Source organism: Arvicola amphibius, chromosome 3 (genome assembly GCF_903992535.2).
Source record: "Arvicola amphibius chromosome 3, mArvAmp1.2, whole genome shotgun sequence".
Taxonomy (NCBI): Eukaryota; Metazoa; Chordata; class Mammalia; order Rodentia; family Cricetidae; genus Arvicola; species Arvicola amphibius.
The window spans coordinates 132,518-150,471 of record NC_052049.1 but is presented as its reverse complement, the minus strand read 5'-3'; the positions used below and the strand labels follow the sequence as shown (position 1 = coordinate 150,471).

General features: G+C 42.9%; 1 protein-coding gene across 1 annotated transcript in view; it reads right to left on the bottom strand.

The window, feature by feature from the left end:
- The window catches only part of Ahrr (aryl-hydrocarbon receptor repressor), a 71,911-nt gene that overhangs the window by 39,312 nt on the left and 14,645 nt on the right, over positions 1–17,954 (bottom strand). Inside the window, exon 3 of the mRNA XM_038324335.1 lies at positions 7,155–7,252. Coding sequence (XP_038180263.1) covers positions 7,155–7,252 — 98 coding nt within the window. The remainder of the gene's footprint in view (positions 1–7,154; positions 7,253–17,954) is intronic.

The following is a 17,954-nucleotide window of genomic DNA, read 5'->3' as shown; positions in this document are numbered from 1 at the left end:
TGACCTTAAGTGTCTTTTGGCCATTTGGATTTCTTCTGTTGAGAATTATCTGTTCAGTTCAGAGCCCCATTTTTTAAATGGGTTAATTAGCATTTTGAAGTCTAGTCTCTTGAGTTCCTTATATATTTTAGAGATCAGACCTTTGTCAGTTGCAGGATTGGTGAAGATCTTTTCCCAGTCAGTGGGCTGCCTTTGTGCCTTAGTGACAGTGTCCTATGCTTTACAGAAGCTGCTCAGCTTCAGAAGGTCCCATTCTAATATCTGACAAAATAGACCTCAAACTAAAATCAATCAGAACAGATAAAGGACACTTTATTCTATCCATGGAACAATTAATCAAGAAAACATTATTCTTATATTCAGAGATAAGTATAGCTCTCAGCCCTCATCAAGAAACCTCTCCTTGCAGACTGAACCTGCCATCTTCTGTAAGCAGGCAAAGCTTTCAGTGAAGAGATTGAGACACCAACCCAGCCACAAAACCTTTGACCTACAATTTATCCTGCCTGCAAGATGTGCCCGGGGAAGGTGGTATAGTACTGATGGGAGTGGCCAATCAATGACTAGTCCAACCTGAGACCCATGCCATAAGATGCTGTCTGGAGGGTCAGAGTATGGACAGCCCGGAGACCTAGGATAGAACCAAACACAACTGACAAAAAAAGTCAATGAAATGATTCCTAATGCTACTCTGCTATATTTTTTAGACCAGAGACTGGCACAATCGTCATCAGAGAGGTTTCATTCAGCAATTGATAGGAGCAGATGCAGAGATCCACAGTCAAATATTAGGCAGAGCTCGGGGAATTCTATGGAGGATTGTGAGGAAGCATTGTAGGACCAGAGGAGTCAAGGGCACAACAAGAAAACAGCCCACAGAATCAACTAACCAGGGCTCATTATGAGGACTCACAGAGACGGTCAATGGTCAGGATGCTTGTATGGGTGTGACCTAGGTCCTCTGCAATATCTTGTGGTTGCATGGCTTGGTGCTCTTGTGGGACTACTGGCAGTGGAAGCAAGGACTGTCTCTGACTCTTTTGCCTGCTTTTCAGACTCTTCCTCCTGCTGAGTTGCCTTGTACAAGCCTTGATATGAGGGCATGTGCCTAGTTTTATTGTAATGATCTGCCATGATGGTTAGTATCCCTGACAAGCCTGCTCTTTTTTAAAAGGAAAGAAGGAGTGGATCTGGGGGGAAAGCGGATGTGTGGGGAGGTGTTGGAAGAGTAGGGAGGGGAAACTACAGTCGGAATGTAGTATATGAGAGAAGAATAAATTAAAAAGAAGAAGAAAAGAAATGGCTCCTTGTAACAGATGGAAATGATTACAGAAATGCAAAGAAACATTGTCATTTTCTGCCTAGCCCCAATCGATGCATCTACAATACAACTCTTGCACCTAAAGTTCAGTGAATAGAAGAATAAGGGGTAGAAAGACTATAAGAACCAGGGAGCAGTAAGTTTCCAGTAAGGGTGTATTACCTAGAATGTCAGAGAAGCTGCACCCATGTAATCTCATCAACATGGCTACCTAAACAAGATATGAACAAGGACAACACCAACAGACGTGCTAACATGGAAGGGTAAAATACCATGGAGCCTCAACCCTAGACAAAGAACTACAGGCAAATGAGTGCTGAGAGTGGGAGAAATGGTCTTCCCTAGGCAACAGGCCTCAAACGGATATCATGGTCAGGCCTGCAATCATATTCATACAAGTAAAATATGTATTAGGCAAGTTGCATTTATATATTTATGAATATTCATCTATCTGTCTATCTATAATTTATCAGCGAGCAAGCTATCGGTCATCTATCTAGCTAGCTAGCGAGTCTATCGAGCAGCTAGCGAGCGAGCAGGCGAGAGACAAGCAGCGAGCGAGCAGCGAGCGCGAGCGACCGAGCGAGCGAGCGAGCGAGGCGAGCGAGCGAGCGAGCGAGCAGCAGCAGCGAGTCGATGCAGTGAGCAGCGATCATCTATCTATCTATCATCTATCTATCATCTATCATCTATCTATCAATCATCTATCTATCTATCATCTATCTATCAACCATCTATCTATCTATCATCTATCTATCTATCTATCTATCTATCTATCTATCTATCATCATCATCTATCTATCATCTATCATCTATCATCTATCTATCTATCATCTATCTATCATCTATCATCTATCTATCTATCATTTATCTATCTATCATCTATCTATCTATCTATCTATCTATCTATCTATCTATCTATCTATCTATCTCTACAGAATAACAAAGAAGCAGAAACCATGAATTTGAGAGTTACAGACAGATACATAGGTAGGATTGGAGGGGGAAAAGGGAAATGATGTAATTATATTTTAATTTAAAAATATTTTAATATTGTGAAGGTTTAATGCTAACCCTTTATACACTGGAAGCAATATATAAGTGTTATTTATTCTGATACTGCAAAGTTGTTTCAACAGTTGAAAACCAAAGTAATTCATAGTGTCAACAGTCTAAAGATAAGCATGTTCAGCTTTATAGATACAAGAAAATCACTTTAATTTTAACATTTATTCATAAGAACTCACAGAAAATAGCATGAGAGAGAATTTTTTAATTTAATGTAAAGCATATACAAAACTCAAAGTTTCAAACAGAAAAACTAAGCTGGTATCATGCTCGATTTAGGATGACTGAAGTTTCCCATAATACAAGGAACAAGGTTAAGATGTCCCTTTCACACAGTACTGGGAGCCTAAAAATGTACTATGGCAGAAAAAAAGTAGGTAGCTTCAAACAGTAAATATAGATTCGCGAGTTGTCAAGAATGCTTACTGCTTTTGTGGAGGACCAGACTTCGGTTCCCAGCACCCATGCAGGGCAGTTCACAACTGTCTATAACTCTAGGAGCCCTAGGAAATCCAACACCCTTTCCTGCCCTCCCAGGGCACTTATACTCATGTGCATATACCCTTCCCATTCATATAATTAAAAAAAATCTTTTTAGTGTAAATTATCTCTGTCCTCAAACTATATAATCAACATAAAACAGAATTCCATGAACTCTATAAAAAAAGCTCCCAGAACTACCTAATTAATGTATTAGTCATATTACACAAAGTAAACCTAGAAACCAGACTGTATATTTATATTTTACCAACAACAAAAAAATATAGCTAAAAAAGGCCCATATATAGAACGACAGAAAACACTGAATACCTAAGTAAAAGTCTAACACAGAGGATCTGTAAGATTAAAATTATAAAACTCTCTTGAAAATGATTAAAGACTTAAATAAACAGACACACATCTGCTCAGGGGTTCACTGAAATTAACTTGAGTTTAATAATTCCAATCAAAATCCTAGCAATTTTTTGAAGATTTATTTATTTATATTTTATGTGTACAAATGTTTGCCTAAATATGTGTGTGTCAAGTGCAGGAAGTACCATGAAGGCCCAGAACATGGCATTGATCCCCTGGAACTTCAGCTGCCAATGGTTTTGAGTGCAGGAAAATGAAGCCACATCCTCTACAATAGCAGCAAGTGCTCTTAATCATTGATCCATCTTTCCAGCTCCCAGAAGAAATTTTTACAGATGTCAATAAGATCATTCTAAAATGTATGTGAAAAGATAAAGAAACTAAAATAGGCAATACAATTTTTCTGAAAGATTTATTTATGCATTTTATGTATACAGGTGTTTTGTCTGCATACACATCTGCACACCGGAAGAGGGTATTGGGTATCCAAGGACTCCAAACTATAGATGGTTGTGAGCAGCTATGTGGGTGCTAAGAGTTGAACTCAGTATCTCTGGAAGAGCAAATCAGTGCTCTTAACTGTTGAGTCATCTTTCCAATCCTGGCAATACAATTTTGAAAGAAAACACAATTGGAAGATTCAGATCATCCAGTGCTCAGAACCATATGTAATGTTGATATGCCAGATATAATTCAGAGAATGCAAAATGTAAAATTTAGAAAACTGTGAAGAATGGATCAGCAAGATGGCTTGGTAGATTTAGGCCACCAAGCTTGGCAACCTGAGTTTGATACCCAGAATTCACATGGTAGAAGAAGAGAAAGGACTCCCTCAAGTTATCCTTTTACCTCCCATGCATGCCCTGGCATGCATGCACACATACACACACACACACACGTACCATACAAACACACACAAACAAGCACACACACATACACACACAAACAAACACACACATATACACACACTACAATAAATAAATGTAAAAATAATTTAAAACTTTGAAGAAAACATTAAAAAATCTTTGTGACCTTGGGATAAAGAGTTCCTACACATGATGCCAAAATCAGAACCAACAAAAAAAATTGACAAAAGACTTAATAAAAATTAAGCACTTCCAGTTTGTATATCACCTATCAAGAGGATGAAAAGCAAGTCACAGCATAGGAGAAAACTTTCACAAATTTCACATGTGACAAGTGACAGGTGTCCAGAGTGTACAATGAGCTCTTTAGACTAAATAGTAAGAAGACAAAATTGTGGTTTTTATATGTGCAAAGGATTCTAACTGTTTAGTAAATAGGACAAAGACACAGAGAAGAGATATTTAACATCCTTGGTCAAGAGGAAATACTAGTTCAAATGATGAGGATCCAGCACTCACCCACCAAGATAACCTTGGGTGAGGGAGATAAAACCAAAGCAACCCCAAGCACATGGAGCAGTGGGAACCTTCTGAAAGCATCTTTAGTCTTGCAGTTTGAATTCCCTGCCCTGGAGATGAAAGAAAGACCCTACACATAACCTACTTGGTTCCAGACAAAGCATGGCTGGAAACATGGGAAGAAGAATGCAGGTGTGGAAGGAGGAGTAAAGGAAGTGGTGAGCGGTCAGTTTGTGGAGTAGGCTGTGGGTGGAGGTGTGGAGCCTAAATTGGAGGTATAAAGGGAAGTCCAGACATGAGGAGGGAGACAGGACAGGAGGGGTTGAAGAACATGTACCTGGTCAGGTATCTTGGGTGCTGTGTGCATACTCTGTGTTTTATAATTTAATACAAAAGTTTAAGGAGGATTTTTATGAGTCTTAATTTTTTTAATGAATCTTAATTTTGAAAAGATATTTGTGAAGGATGTAATTCAAACTAGGATGCACTTTAAAGCTCTATTTTTACTATCATTGACAGAAAAAGCAATACTAGAGAAAAAGTAATAGTACTTAAGAATGTGATTTCTATCGATGGAGATAGAGACAGAGCCCCACATTGGAGCACCGGACTGAGCTCCCAAAGTTCTGATGAGGAGCGGATGGAGAGAGATCATGAGAAAGAAAGTCAGAACCATGAGGGACGCGTTCACCCACTGAGACGGCAGGACAGAACTCATGGGAGACCACCAAGTCCACTTGGAATGGGACTGATGGAACATGCGACCAAATCGGACTCTCTGAGGGTGGCTGATGGTGGAGGCTGACCGAGGAGCCAAGGACAATGGCGATGGGCTTGGTCTCTACGACATGGATGGGCTCTGTGTGAGCCTTGTCAATTTGGTTGCTCACCTTCCTGGACCTGGGGGGAGTTGGGAGGACCTTGGACTCAACATAGTGTAGAGAACCCTGATGGCTGTTTGGCCTCAAGAGGGAGGGAGTGGGGGTGTGGGTGGAGGGGAGGGGAGGGAAGGGGAAGGAGGAGGGGAGGAGATGGCAATTTTTAATAAAAAATAAATAAACTGGAAAAAAAAAGAAAATGTACAAAAAAAAAGAATGTGATTTCTAGCATATAATGGTAAGTGCACATATTTCTTCCACTGAAGGACAATGCTCCTCAAAGAGAGATGGCAGTGTCATCAAGGTCTATCCACACTGACCATAAAGAGCTGAAGCCAGATCACTGGCTATTCTGAGCAAGCACAACTGCTTCTGTGTGGGGCCCCTTTGAGAGTGCAACTCCTGTGTATTTTTTTAAAGGGAAGGATTTATAAATTAATCAAAGCCCAGATTCTTCACCAGAGGTAATAGAACTTAGCGATGCTTCCTCACCCTAACCCTTTCTCCATTAGGTACCCCTGGTGTTCCCAGAGTCCCCTGGATGCTGTTGCTCATGGCCAAGGTAGACCTAGAACACTGTTCTTTAACTTAGTTCACATTGACTGGCTAAAATGGACCGAGTTAGGAAAGCGTAAGAGGCAAGAAGACCTACTACAAAGGAAATCTGAGCCATAAGACAGGATGCAGAAGCCTATAGGGAAGGCAAGTAAGTCTGGAATGGAGCCTGGCACCTGGCTGTCCATTATCCTTTTCTTCCTCTAAATGTACATGAGATTTTCTAACGTAAAATATATAGTAGAGGAGGTGAGAGGGTGTGACTTCACCCTGAAAGGAGCTATTCCCTCTATGGGTTCTTAATATTTTAATTCCCTCTTTTAAAGCAGACATAGACAGAGATGGTGCCTAAAATTTGAATGGTGATGAACAAGGCCAACCCTCTCCTACAGTGATTGAGAAGAAAAGTGAGGAACTACCAGTTCCTGGCATCTGTACTGCCAACAGAGGCTCACCCAGGGCCTGGCCCAGTGAGGATGGGGGCAAAGGAGTACAACTCTGCCCTATCTTATAGTCCCATCATTTCCTGATCTTTTTGTGCCAGCCCTCAGCCCTCAGGCACTGTTCTGTTGTGACCATCTTCTGAGATGTCAGAGACCAAGCTTGAACACTTCAGAGAAATCCCAGGACCAAACAGTCTGGGGATTCATCTCATATGGGAAAAAGTCCCACCTAATGCAAGTCCCCATCAGCCTGAATGCCAATGTAAAATTCAAGAATTGTCAGGTCCTGTTTGCATAGGACTCTGGATGAACCACATAGAAACTCAACACTGACTATTTTTAGTGTTTAATTTGGAAATAAATGGCCTAATATTTAGGTTCTTTCATCAATGGATAAAACCAGCAAATATAGAATGACAAATGATTCTTAGATTTAGCAAGAGGATGACGAAATCCTTAACTCCTTCCTTGAAGTTGTTCTCTGCCCACAGATCCTAGTTTAAGCAGTCTTGAACAAGTCTGACAAATAGCTCATGAAGGCACATTAGTGCCTTTCAACTACTTTCACACACACACCAAACAAACAAACAAACAAAACCAAAACAAAACCATCATGGCTGTGTGGAGTTGCAGTGAAATGTGGTCTTACCTCCAGCAGCAGCCGTCCCTCCTGCACAGGGAACCCTCTGTGTGAGTGGTCTTCAGGTGGCAGGGCTGGAGCTGGCCATACACATGTCTCCTGCAAGGCTGTCAGGAAAGAATGAACAGATGAGCCCTTTGCAGATCCCAGGCCTGCTAGTGGTTTTTAAGTCATGTTTTTCTTATGCTTGTGTGAATTATAACGCATGGTTCCTGCTAGATGTTCAACCTAGGCTGTTCTGTTGTCCTATACAAGATATGCAGCATCTCCAAAAAATCCTAATAACTTGTATAATTGGCAGGAGGATCAAGTTGAGGCCCCAGGTCAACAGGAAAGGGTGACCTAATGTAAAAGGGTGATCACCTCATGTACCACCCACCCTCATCTCGGAAACTGCTCTTGATTCTCCCATTTACCCAGTCCTGAGACAAAGTATGGCTTCCTACCAGGTCCCCTTCATGATCAAGGATCCTAGGAGTCCCACAGACATGTCACCTACTGAGATCCAAATACCAGCAGATCTCAACAGAACTGATGAAAGGGAGCCTGTCTGCAATCTGCTTCAAAGCTAGGTCAGGGCCCTCTGAGTCTACCCATATCCCATACCCTCATCTCTCCTGGAAGGGAGCAAGCCGAATGTCCTCATCTGGAGGTAAATGAAGTCCCTTGAGAATGCCCACACTTTCCCAAAATGCTTCTGAGCCTATGAAGATGACATCCACCCTGGTACCCCTATTCAGCTCTGGTCTAAAGGCTTTTGGAAGGAAAGCTCATGGTTCTCTTACTAAGCTGGATTCCAGTCTTTGGAGGACTGACTGCATCTCCACCATTTGGAGACCTAAGACAGACAGAAAGTTCCATTGTTGAGGGCCACAGCATTCTTAAAAAGTACTTTCATTGCCTGCTCACAGCCCATCTCATGCTGAAAAGGATGAGTTTGATAGGCTGGGAGTATTTTTCAGAAGTAAAAATAATATTTGAATCAAAGTTCTATCATTCATATGTCACATGGCTTGGCCGTCAAACCCTGATGCCCAAAAGTGGTGGTATAGTTTGGTAATCCTTACCTAGAATCTGAGCCTCATTGTGACTCCATGCCTCCCTTTCTGAGTGGTTCCTACCAGTCTACTGTCAGCTGGTACCATGAAAGTGAACTCCCCTTTTTTTGGAGCTCTTAGCATCTCCAGAAGATTGAGGAATCCAGGCTCCCAGGCAGCCCTACTACTCTGGGATCCAGATACTGTTTAACACCCTGCCCCACTCCCCAACAGACTTACACCTGGCCCTCAGAGCTACCCTTCCTAGTCTCATGCAAAGCTGTTGTTTCAGCAGGTTGGCAGCCTCCACTGTCCCAGAAGTCCATGGCATCCCCAGACAGTTCTACCCACACGCAAGGGTCTTAGTAAGGATAATGGACCCTGTGTAACAGGCCACCCTTCCCAGGGGAGTCCAGGAGACTATGGCCCCAGTGGCAGTGACATGACCTTTGGGACCTGGTGTTTTTCTCTTCCTTTTTTGGAAGCTATCATTTCTTACCCTTGTCTCTCCCCACTACTGAGACTGGATTTTCTGCACTAAGTAAAGAATGTACCATTTTCTTTGTCAGAACTCAAGCACTCCTGGGAGACTTGAGCCCATGGTGCCTCTGGGGCAATGGTTTTCAATCTTCCTAATGCTTTGACCCTTTCATACAGTTCCTCATGTTGTGGTGACCCCAGCCATAAAATTATTTTCGTTTCTATTTCATAACTGCAATTTTAATACCGTTATAGTCATAACGTAAATATCTTTGGAGATAGAGGTTTGCCAAAAAGGGTCAGAACCACAGGTTGAGAAAAGCTGCTCTAGGAGAAAGAAGGGGGTGGAGCCAGACTCCTTGAAGCCTACCCACCAGTTCTTCTTCACCTCTAACCTCCCCAGTTTGGGCCTCCTACACAGGAGGCAATGATACACTGAGTTTCCAGATGTGGCTTCAGGAGGCCTCCAAGGGGTCCACTTTATTGTACCCCTCTTCTTCGTGATCTGCTCTGCTTCTCTGGCGATAGGTAACTGAGAGACTAGCTTCCACGCGGAGGCGCTAGAGCCCTAGGAGGCATCCCCATAGCCCTGGGCAACATTCCATGAAAACTGCAAGAGTTAAATGAGCAGCTGTCCCCTCTTGCTTTGGGGTGAGAACAGGAAGATTAGGCCTGTGTAGGTCCCATGAAAACCAAGGCATTAGCCGTGAGGATTCCCAGCGGACAGCTTTCTAATGGCCTCCCTGCAGAGGAGCAACGTTCCCAGCACCGCTGATTTTGCACTAGGCTTCCGAGAACTTAAGCTAGGGTGGGTGAGGGGCTGATAAGCTCGTAACGCCGGGACGAGGGTGGGTGTGGGGCTGCTGGACCACTTGAGCACAACCCAGAAATTGGCCAAATCTACAGGATCTCCCTACTCCAGCCCCGAGAGCCAGCTCCGCCTCTAAGAGCGGTTAGGTCCAGCAGAGCTGAGCTCCTGGGACTCCGCCACCCCCATCGCGTGCTTGGCGCCTCCGGCTTCCTCCTGCGGCCACAGGCGTCACGCGATGGCTGAGATCGCGTGCGAGTGAATGGGGCCCCACCCGGCAGGCGTGGGGGTAGATTGGTTGGGGGCCCAGACCCGCGGGAAAGGAATATAGAGGTGTGGCCGGGGACTGGGGTGGGACCGGGATGGGAGGGGTTTGGATTGTCTCACATCCCGGTCCAGTAACGCCTGCCTGCAGTGGCTGATCAGGCAAAGGGGGGTGTCTTTGCTACGAGTTAAGAATAGTGGAGGTCACTGGGGTCCCCACAAAGCATAGCTAGGGAGTAGGTGTCTAAGAGCCAACAGAGGGTTATCCACACGCCTCAGAGAGTCTCCCCCACTACTTCCCTCTGCTTTCTTCATGGCTTCCGTCCCTCTACCCTGCTTCTATAGACCTTCCCTGCCCCTGTCGGCTTCTAGGGTCGTGAGCAGGAAACTTCAAGGCACCAACCCCTACAAGTTTCGACCAGCTAGGCTGGGGCCACTGGCAAGAAGAGCGACCTGCTGGGGAGGCTCACTCAGAAATGAGCACAGAAATTCCTGTGCTCTGTGCCCAGCTCGACCTAAAATCCAGGTAATCCTGTCAACAACCCTAATCTTTCCCCCACAACTGTAGAAGCAGGTGGATCAGTAAATCCCTACCCCAGGAAGCACAGTCACTTTTGAGATTTAAAAGAGTTCTCAACTGGTCGCAGTCAACTGGAGTCAACGAATCTTTCACTTCTCTTATTTTGTAAAACCTTGAAGTAGTTTATTTGGAACAGCAAGATTTTGAAGAGTTACCATGGAGACAGTTGAAATTGCTACACACAGCAATGCAGCAAGTACAGGCTATCCTGGACACTCAACTTCCTAGTAACATATTTTCCTTTCTCCACACTTAACAGGCAAGGAGGATCCCTTCTCTGGATGCTAGATACACACAAATCCAGTTATTGCTGGGGGTCAAATGTTCTCTGTGGAGGAGAAACAAGAAGACTGAACCATCTCTACTCCTGGGTAGTGCTGTAATGCCTGAAAAAAAAATGACTCCTTTTTTTCTCCTTTCTCTCAGCTCAGTGATGTCAATTCCTATACCTGAGTGGTATGGCTGATCTGTGGGACAGTCGTTTCTATAGTTACTTTTCCCCCGGACTTGCTATGGTCAGAGACAAAGTTGAGCAAGCCAGCTGGAGCAGAGAGATGTTCCAGAATTTTGGCTAAAGTTTTCTGAGTGTTTACAAGGCTGAGTAAAGTTTATTTTAGATTGTCAATAGATAGAGATGTGAGTCCCAGGCAGAGCAGAAAGGAAGGGTAAGAAAAGGATAGGAAAGAGAAGCAAAGGGGGAGAAAGAAAGAAGAGGAGAGAAAAGAAGAGAAAGAAAGTAGGAGAGGTGACTTGTCACTCAGGACTCACCAGAATCTCCTGGCAGCAAGCTGGACTGTCCTAGACAGTTGAAATCTCTGAAGCATCTCCTGGCGAATAAGGAGACCTGACTGGAATTTCAGTAAGTCAACTTACTTTAGAGTCCCAGAACTACAGCTGGGAAGAACAGGCCTCCGTCAGGATTCAGTCTACAGCATCACAGTCTACTGAGAACATAATGCCAAAGTAAGCAGCAGGGCAGAGACACTGTGGACAGACAGAATGATGCTATGCTTCAAGGTTCTAGCAGTCAAAACCTGTCCCACATATTACTTCACGTGAAGAAGGTGTAAGGACCAACAGACCCACACGTACATAACAGCTATTTCAAGGTACAGAGCTGCCAGGCCTGCTGGCAGAACACTCAGCTGTTCTAAAAGGCAGGAACAAGTAGACATGAAAAAAGCCCTGGATTCCTGGCTACCCTGTCTTGAGAAAGCTCCCTAAGTGAAGTTGCTTAGATATGGACAGGTTCCCTAAGAGTGTCTCAGGACCGAAGGTCTTGTGATACTCACAGCCCTTTTGTGCATCTAGGATGTTCAGTTGTGCTAAATGCATGGGCTCGTCTGTGCATTAGGCAGTCTGATGATTGCCTGACGGTGATGCACCTACTGGGGATCAGGACACAGGGTTCCTGCCATATGCATGGAATCTCATTAATTTGGAGAAAATCCAAGAGTCTTTGGAAAGGACACGTCTGAACCTCTTGCTGACTTGTTTCAGATGTTTGAGTGAACAGATCCACAACCAAGGACTGGCCTCTACTTTTAACAAGGACAGTGCCTGGGGCCATGACCAACATTGCTTTGACTATGTGTGTGTTGCCCAGTCACACAGCTTCCAATGTCTGAGGTTATTTCAGGTTGGGTAGCATCTGAATCAGGGTCCAGTGAGGCAGGTACAGCTTTCCTAGTGTGGATGGTATCACCCAACTGCTGAGGCCCGAAGAACACAGAAACTGGTGAGGGAGAAATTTGCCCTTTCCTCCTGCCTCTGGGTGAGCTGGAACATAGCCTCTCTCTCACTGACATCTGCTCCTGATTGGATCACAGCATTCATCTCCCAGGGATTCCCATGGATTCAGCTTCCATGATACATGAGCCAATTCCTCATAGTGCCTGCCTCTGTTTATCTGCTTCTCTAGTGAACCCTGAAGAATATATGTCCAAGGCCATATTTCAGAATCAGGAGCTCAGGCTCTGTACTGTGTCTGACCTCCAGGCTCCAAGCTGCACACTGGGCCAGTATCCTTTATGTTGTTTCCTTCCAGCTTTAAAGAGGTTAGAAAAGTTTAATAGGAATATGCCCCATCACCCCAGCCTAGCTACTAGCTGGGCCTTACCTGGGACTTTACCAAATACTAGTCTTTGGGATCTCTGCAATGCCCACTTATCGTTCAAAATATGTTTTCACCTCAGTCCCTCAGATAAGAAAAAATATCGAAACATGAATAAACATTCACCAAAATGTAATATTAAAAAATTGGAGCATAGCTCAAGTTGTATATTATAGTAAGTCGCTGCCTTTGATGTATGATTTCCAGATTTTTAAAATACATTCATTAAAGATTTAACACTTCCAAAAAGTTCAAAAAGGAACACACACACACACACAAATCAAAATGACTGAGATTCCATCTTAAACCTGTCATAATGGCTAAGATCAAAAACACAAATGACAGCTTATTCTGGAAAGGATGTAGAGCAAGGGGGACATTCTTCCATTGCTGGTGGGAGCGCAATCTTGTACAGTCACTTTGGAAATCAATATGGTGGTTTCTCAGGAAATTGGTGTCAAATTGTGGGAGTTTCCCTTGTAGCAGACTTATACCAGACTCCATAAAGCCTCCATTTCCAGCTAAGACTCCTGACAGCAGTGGATGCACAGCCTGAACTGGCCATCCCCTGCGACTGAACTGGTGACTACCCCAGCTGTCTGCAGAGAATCTTCATCCAGTGTACTAATGGAGGAAAGACTCAAAGAGCCAGGGCCAAACATTGGGCAGAGCTTGGGAGTTCTGCTGAGGAGAGGGAGGAGGAATTATAGGAATCTGGTGTAGGGGAGCGGGTCAGGGTCATCACAGAAAAACCCACAGAAATGGCAAATGGCTAGCCTGGCACATGGGAACTCACAGAGTCTGAACTGACAACCAGGGAACCTGCATGGGACTGACCTAGACACTCTGCATATATGAGACAGTTGTGTAGCTTTACGGGACTTCTGGCAATAGGAGCAGGGGCTGTCCCTGGTGCTCTGACTGGCTCTTGGGAACCTGTCCCTCATGCTCGATTGCCTTGTCCAGCCTGAGTACAGGGCTCATGCTTGATCTCAAGGCAGCTTGATAGCCACTTTGCTGATGAGAGGCCTGCCTCTCTTTGAGCAAATATAGAGGAGAGGTGGATTGAGGGAGGGTGGAGGGAAGGTGGGGAGAGAGAGTGGAAGGAGAGGAGGAAGAGGCTGCAGTTGGGATGTAAAATAAATAAATAAAATTTTAAAAATGCATTTCCCCTGAGCCAGTGAGAACTAGTCAAAAGGCAGCTCTGTCCCCATCTCTTCTTAGCTCCTTGCTTAGGGCATTTACTTCTCCCCACAGGCTCTGTATAGCTCCATGCAAACGTCAAAGGAGAAACACCACCCTTGCCTTCAAATACCTGTCATTGTGGAAGATGAAAACCAAACTAGCTCTTTGTGGGAAGGAAGAACATAATTTGGGCACAAGGCAGATCCATATTTTTTTCATGATATAAAGTCTCTGGTATAGCAAAAACTAGGTGTTCTCATGGATTTTTATCAGAAATGTTTCAGCAAACAATAGCAAGAGAAAGCTCTCCCATATCACTGAGGGCTCAAGAAGTGTTTTGTAAAACAACAACAACAAAAAATGTGTTTTAAAATAAAATATTTTAAAGTCAAAGATGTACTAAATTTATAATTTCATGATGCTCAGGTGTGAATATGAGCATGGATAAGGCCTACAGCCAGATACTGTTCTGACAGCGCAGACTGGGTGTCCTAGAAGTCAGGGAGAGTATATAATCTACTTGTAAACAAGAACTGATTGCTGTAGGAAGTCTTACAGCAGTGGTTTCTCGCCCCCTGGGGCGTGGCCTCTTATACTATATATGCTGATGTAGAGCTTGTGTCCGGCCTCTTTTCCGGCCTTTCTGTTCTGGTTGTGGGATTCATTTTCTGATCTCCGTTCAAACAGAGGATTCTAATTTGTGAGTCCACCTCTAAATAAATAACCATCTATTTCTCAATTCTGAGCTAGTGTGGGATGGAGGATGAAAGTTCAGTAGATCATTTGGTTATCCGTGAGTTCAATTTTCAGCAACACACACACACAAACACACAAACACACCACAAACAATCAAAAATAAATCTATGCATTATTATAGGTCATTAGCTCCTATTAGGGTTTTGGTGTAATTGTGATTGACAGACACAGGTTGAATTTAGAAAAACATCCTGGTATCTTAATGTCAGATACACAGGTCCTTATGAAGATATATCCTCTTGTTCCCTGTAGTTGCTTCCCCTTTCAGCCTATCATTCAACCTGTCACTACCTATCCATGACTTTATACAGCAGAGAATGAGATACCACATGTGAGCCAAACATAAGAAGAAACACTGAGCAGGGAGTCAGAGAAGTTCTACTGTGGCTTGGGGATAAGGGGTGATGTCAAACCATCTGAGGGATGACCTTTGAGAAAAGATCTGGATGAAGCAATACCAAGATGGCTAGAAAAACAGACCCAAGTATTTACCTAAACCCTAAGAAAGAACCAGAACCCCAAACAGACATCTGTATTTCCAGGCTACTGAATGGGAGATGTCAGTCTTTCAGAAACCTGGGATGTGGGAGTGAGAGCAGAGTGGAGCACATGGTCATGGCCCATTTCCTGAAAGAATAGTTAACAGAGTCCCTGCTGAACAAAGCACCCTGAACACCAGCAGCCCTATCACCTGATTTCATGGACTGGCCCTGTCTTCCCAATCTTGGAACTTGGGCTGCTTTAGTAACATGCCATCTTGAGAACAGAGTCTTTTTCAGAATCTTCCAGTTCTAGAGACAGAGCCCCTGTATGTTCCCATCTCAAGGGTCCACCAATAACCAACCACACTAACACAGAAAGCCGCAGCTCCATCAGCCCAACCAGGCCAACTGTGCAATGCATTGTGGTGCCCCACAGTATCTTGACCTAAGCGGTATCCCGCATAAGGGACAAGAGCTCAAGCACTGCCAGGGACTTCCCTCAAGATGGAGGAGTTATGGTACTTCCCTTAGGCTAGGACACCTCCTTATTCCCCTTGAGAATGCTCCTCCTGTGGATTACAGGGATGCAGTCTTCATAGTCTACACCCCGAAGCACCACCTCTTCCAGAAACAAAAGCTGACATGATCAGCAACTGGTACTTTCCTCCTGGGTCCCAAGTTTATATCATTCAGCATCCCATGTCCACTGACAAAGCAAATTCCTTCTATAATACCTGCGGTCTAAATCAGTAAACACTTTAGACACTGCTGTCTGATATCCCTGAAGGAATCAGAGGGGTTACATCTGAGTTCACAAGGAATTACCCATATCTACAAGATTGAGACTTGACTACTATCCTCATCCTCTGCATCAACTCAGACCTGATCTAAAACCAGATGTTAAGTCCCCAAATTATGAAACTAGAAAAAGAAAACATAGGGGAAATACTTTAAGATATTAGCATAGAAAAAATGTCAAGTGTCAAGATGGCTCAGTGAGTAACAGTGCTTACTGCCAAATCTAACATCCTGAGTTTGCCTCAGGACCTACATTGTACACATGGTCATATACATAAAATAAATCTTAAAAAGAAAGAAAATTACCAAATAGGATTCACTTCAAAAATGTAATAATGGTTCAAAACTATTACTATACTTAATATGTTAGTGCTAATGACACAAAGAGAAATGCTAATAATTCTAACTTGATCATTATATATGCTTCAATATAAGTATGATACATATTTTGCTCAACCAATAAGCACAAACATTATATTCCAGTTAAAAGTTCTAATTAAAACTAAAAATAACTGAAGGGAAATAAAGGTTTTCAGGTAATAATTTCCAGGTATTTGAGCTGCAAAGGTAACATTCCCACAAGCCAGGAAATCTCTCCTATGCCTGCTCCCTGTGCATGCCCTGTCCAAGCCCTGCTGAGAGCTGTTTTGTCCTGCTTTCCACAGCCACTGCTGTCCAGTCCTCTGCCTTGGATCCCTGGTGCTTTGGGTGTGATACGCGGTGTTAACTTAGGTACTCTCAGCAGATCAAGTGCAACCACTGAGGACAATGAGTACTGCTTCTCTCCTTTGTGTTTTTCCCCATCGACACAAAAAGATGTTTTGTTTGAGACTATAAAAATCCCATATCTCACCACACTTTTACCATTATTCTTTGTATTTGCTGGTGTTATTTGCCTGAATTAACGATGGCTCAACGGCCACTGAATGATGACTTATAGCTCACCTATTTTAGCTTGCCTCACCTACCTTTATTAGCTAGTAGTATATTACAGAGAGATCTTCTCACTGTTTATTTAATTCATTCATCTATACTAATGTACGCTAATAAACCCTTTTTATTCATATAGTTATTAGCCATTACTACTTAAATCATTTTAATGCCAAAATCAGTCCTGACTTGGTCAGTAGAGAGCCTCCTATGTTACACAATATTCCTTCGTTGTTTCTTCTCTGGCACTAGCAGTTCTAGTTTTCAGGTTTTCTTTTTACCCTGTTTGGTTTTTCTGTGTAGCCCTGGCAGTCCTGGAACTTGCTCTGTCTTCTGAGTGCTGGAATTAAAGACTTGTACCACCACCTCCCACACAGGTTATCTTTTTATTAGTGACTTCTGGCTAATTTTCCCTGGAGTTTCACTGTAAGTTTTTTGTGATTTTGTCTTTTGACTTTTGTTGAGATTTGCTTTACTGATTATCTGATTTCAACATTTTAGTCTACACGCAGAAGACTAAATTGAGAAGACTAGGACTTTGTAGTTTGGGAGTCCAGTGCTTTATGTTTGTCCATTAGAATTACCTTATTTTTGTCTTGTTTACATCTTTTATAACTTTTACTCTTCTACTTTTTATTCCATAAATTAATCTTTCTGATGATAAATTTATGTCTTTTTCTTATAATTCTGTCAATGATTCTTTTATAGATTTTGAAGTTACTAGGAACACACAAATTTTAAATTATCTTATTCATCTGACAAAATGAATCATTAAATAATTATGTATTGACTCATCCCCTTTCACTCCCCAGTGCTTTTTAACTTCAAAGAAAATTTTGGACGTTGACTCAAAGGCATAAGTCTTCTCTCTGTTAGGGTTTCTTCGGTGTGTCTTTCCATATCTTGTTCTTTCTTTCTAAACCCTTAGATGTTACATGTGCTCTTTGTAAATATTAAAATTATAAAATATCAATATTATAAAATAAAATATCCTTTAATTGGCATGGTTATTCTATTTATATTTCTTATAAGTAATGATATATTGGACTTTTATGCTTTGTATTTATTGTACCCATTTGAGTTTTTACTACTTTCTTGTCTTTTCCTTTGATTATGCTTTCTCATTCTGGTTTATCTTTTGAAAATTAAACCACATTTTTTTCTATTTATTTGTTCATTTGTCATTTACATACCAATCCCAGTTCCCCCTTTCTCCTCTCTTCCCACTCCCCCACCCCACCCCCACCCTCTCCTCAGTGAAGGTAAGGTGTCCCTTGGGAAGCCAACTAAGCCTGTGGCATCACCTCTTTGAGGCAGGACCAAGGTCCTCCCCCTCCCGTACTTAGGCTGAGAAAGGTATCTCTACACAGAGACTG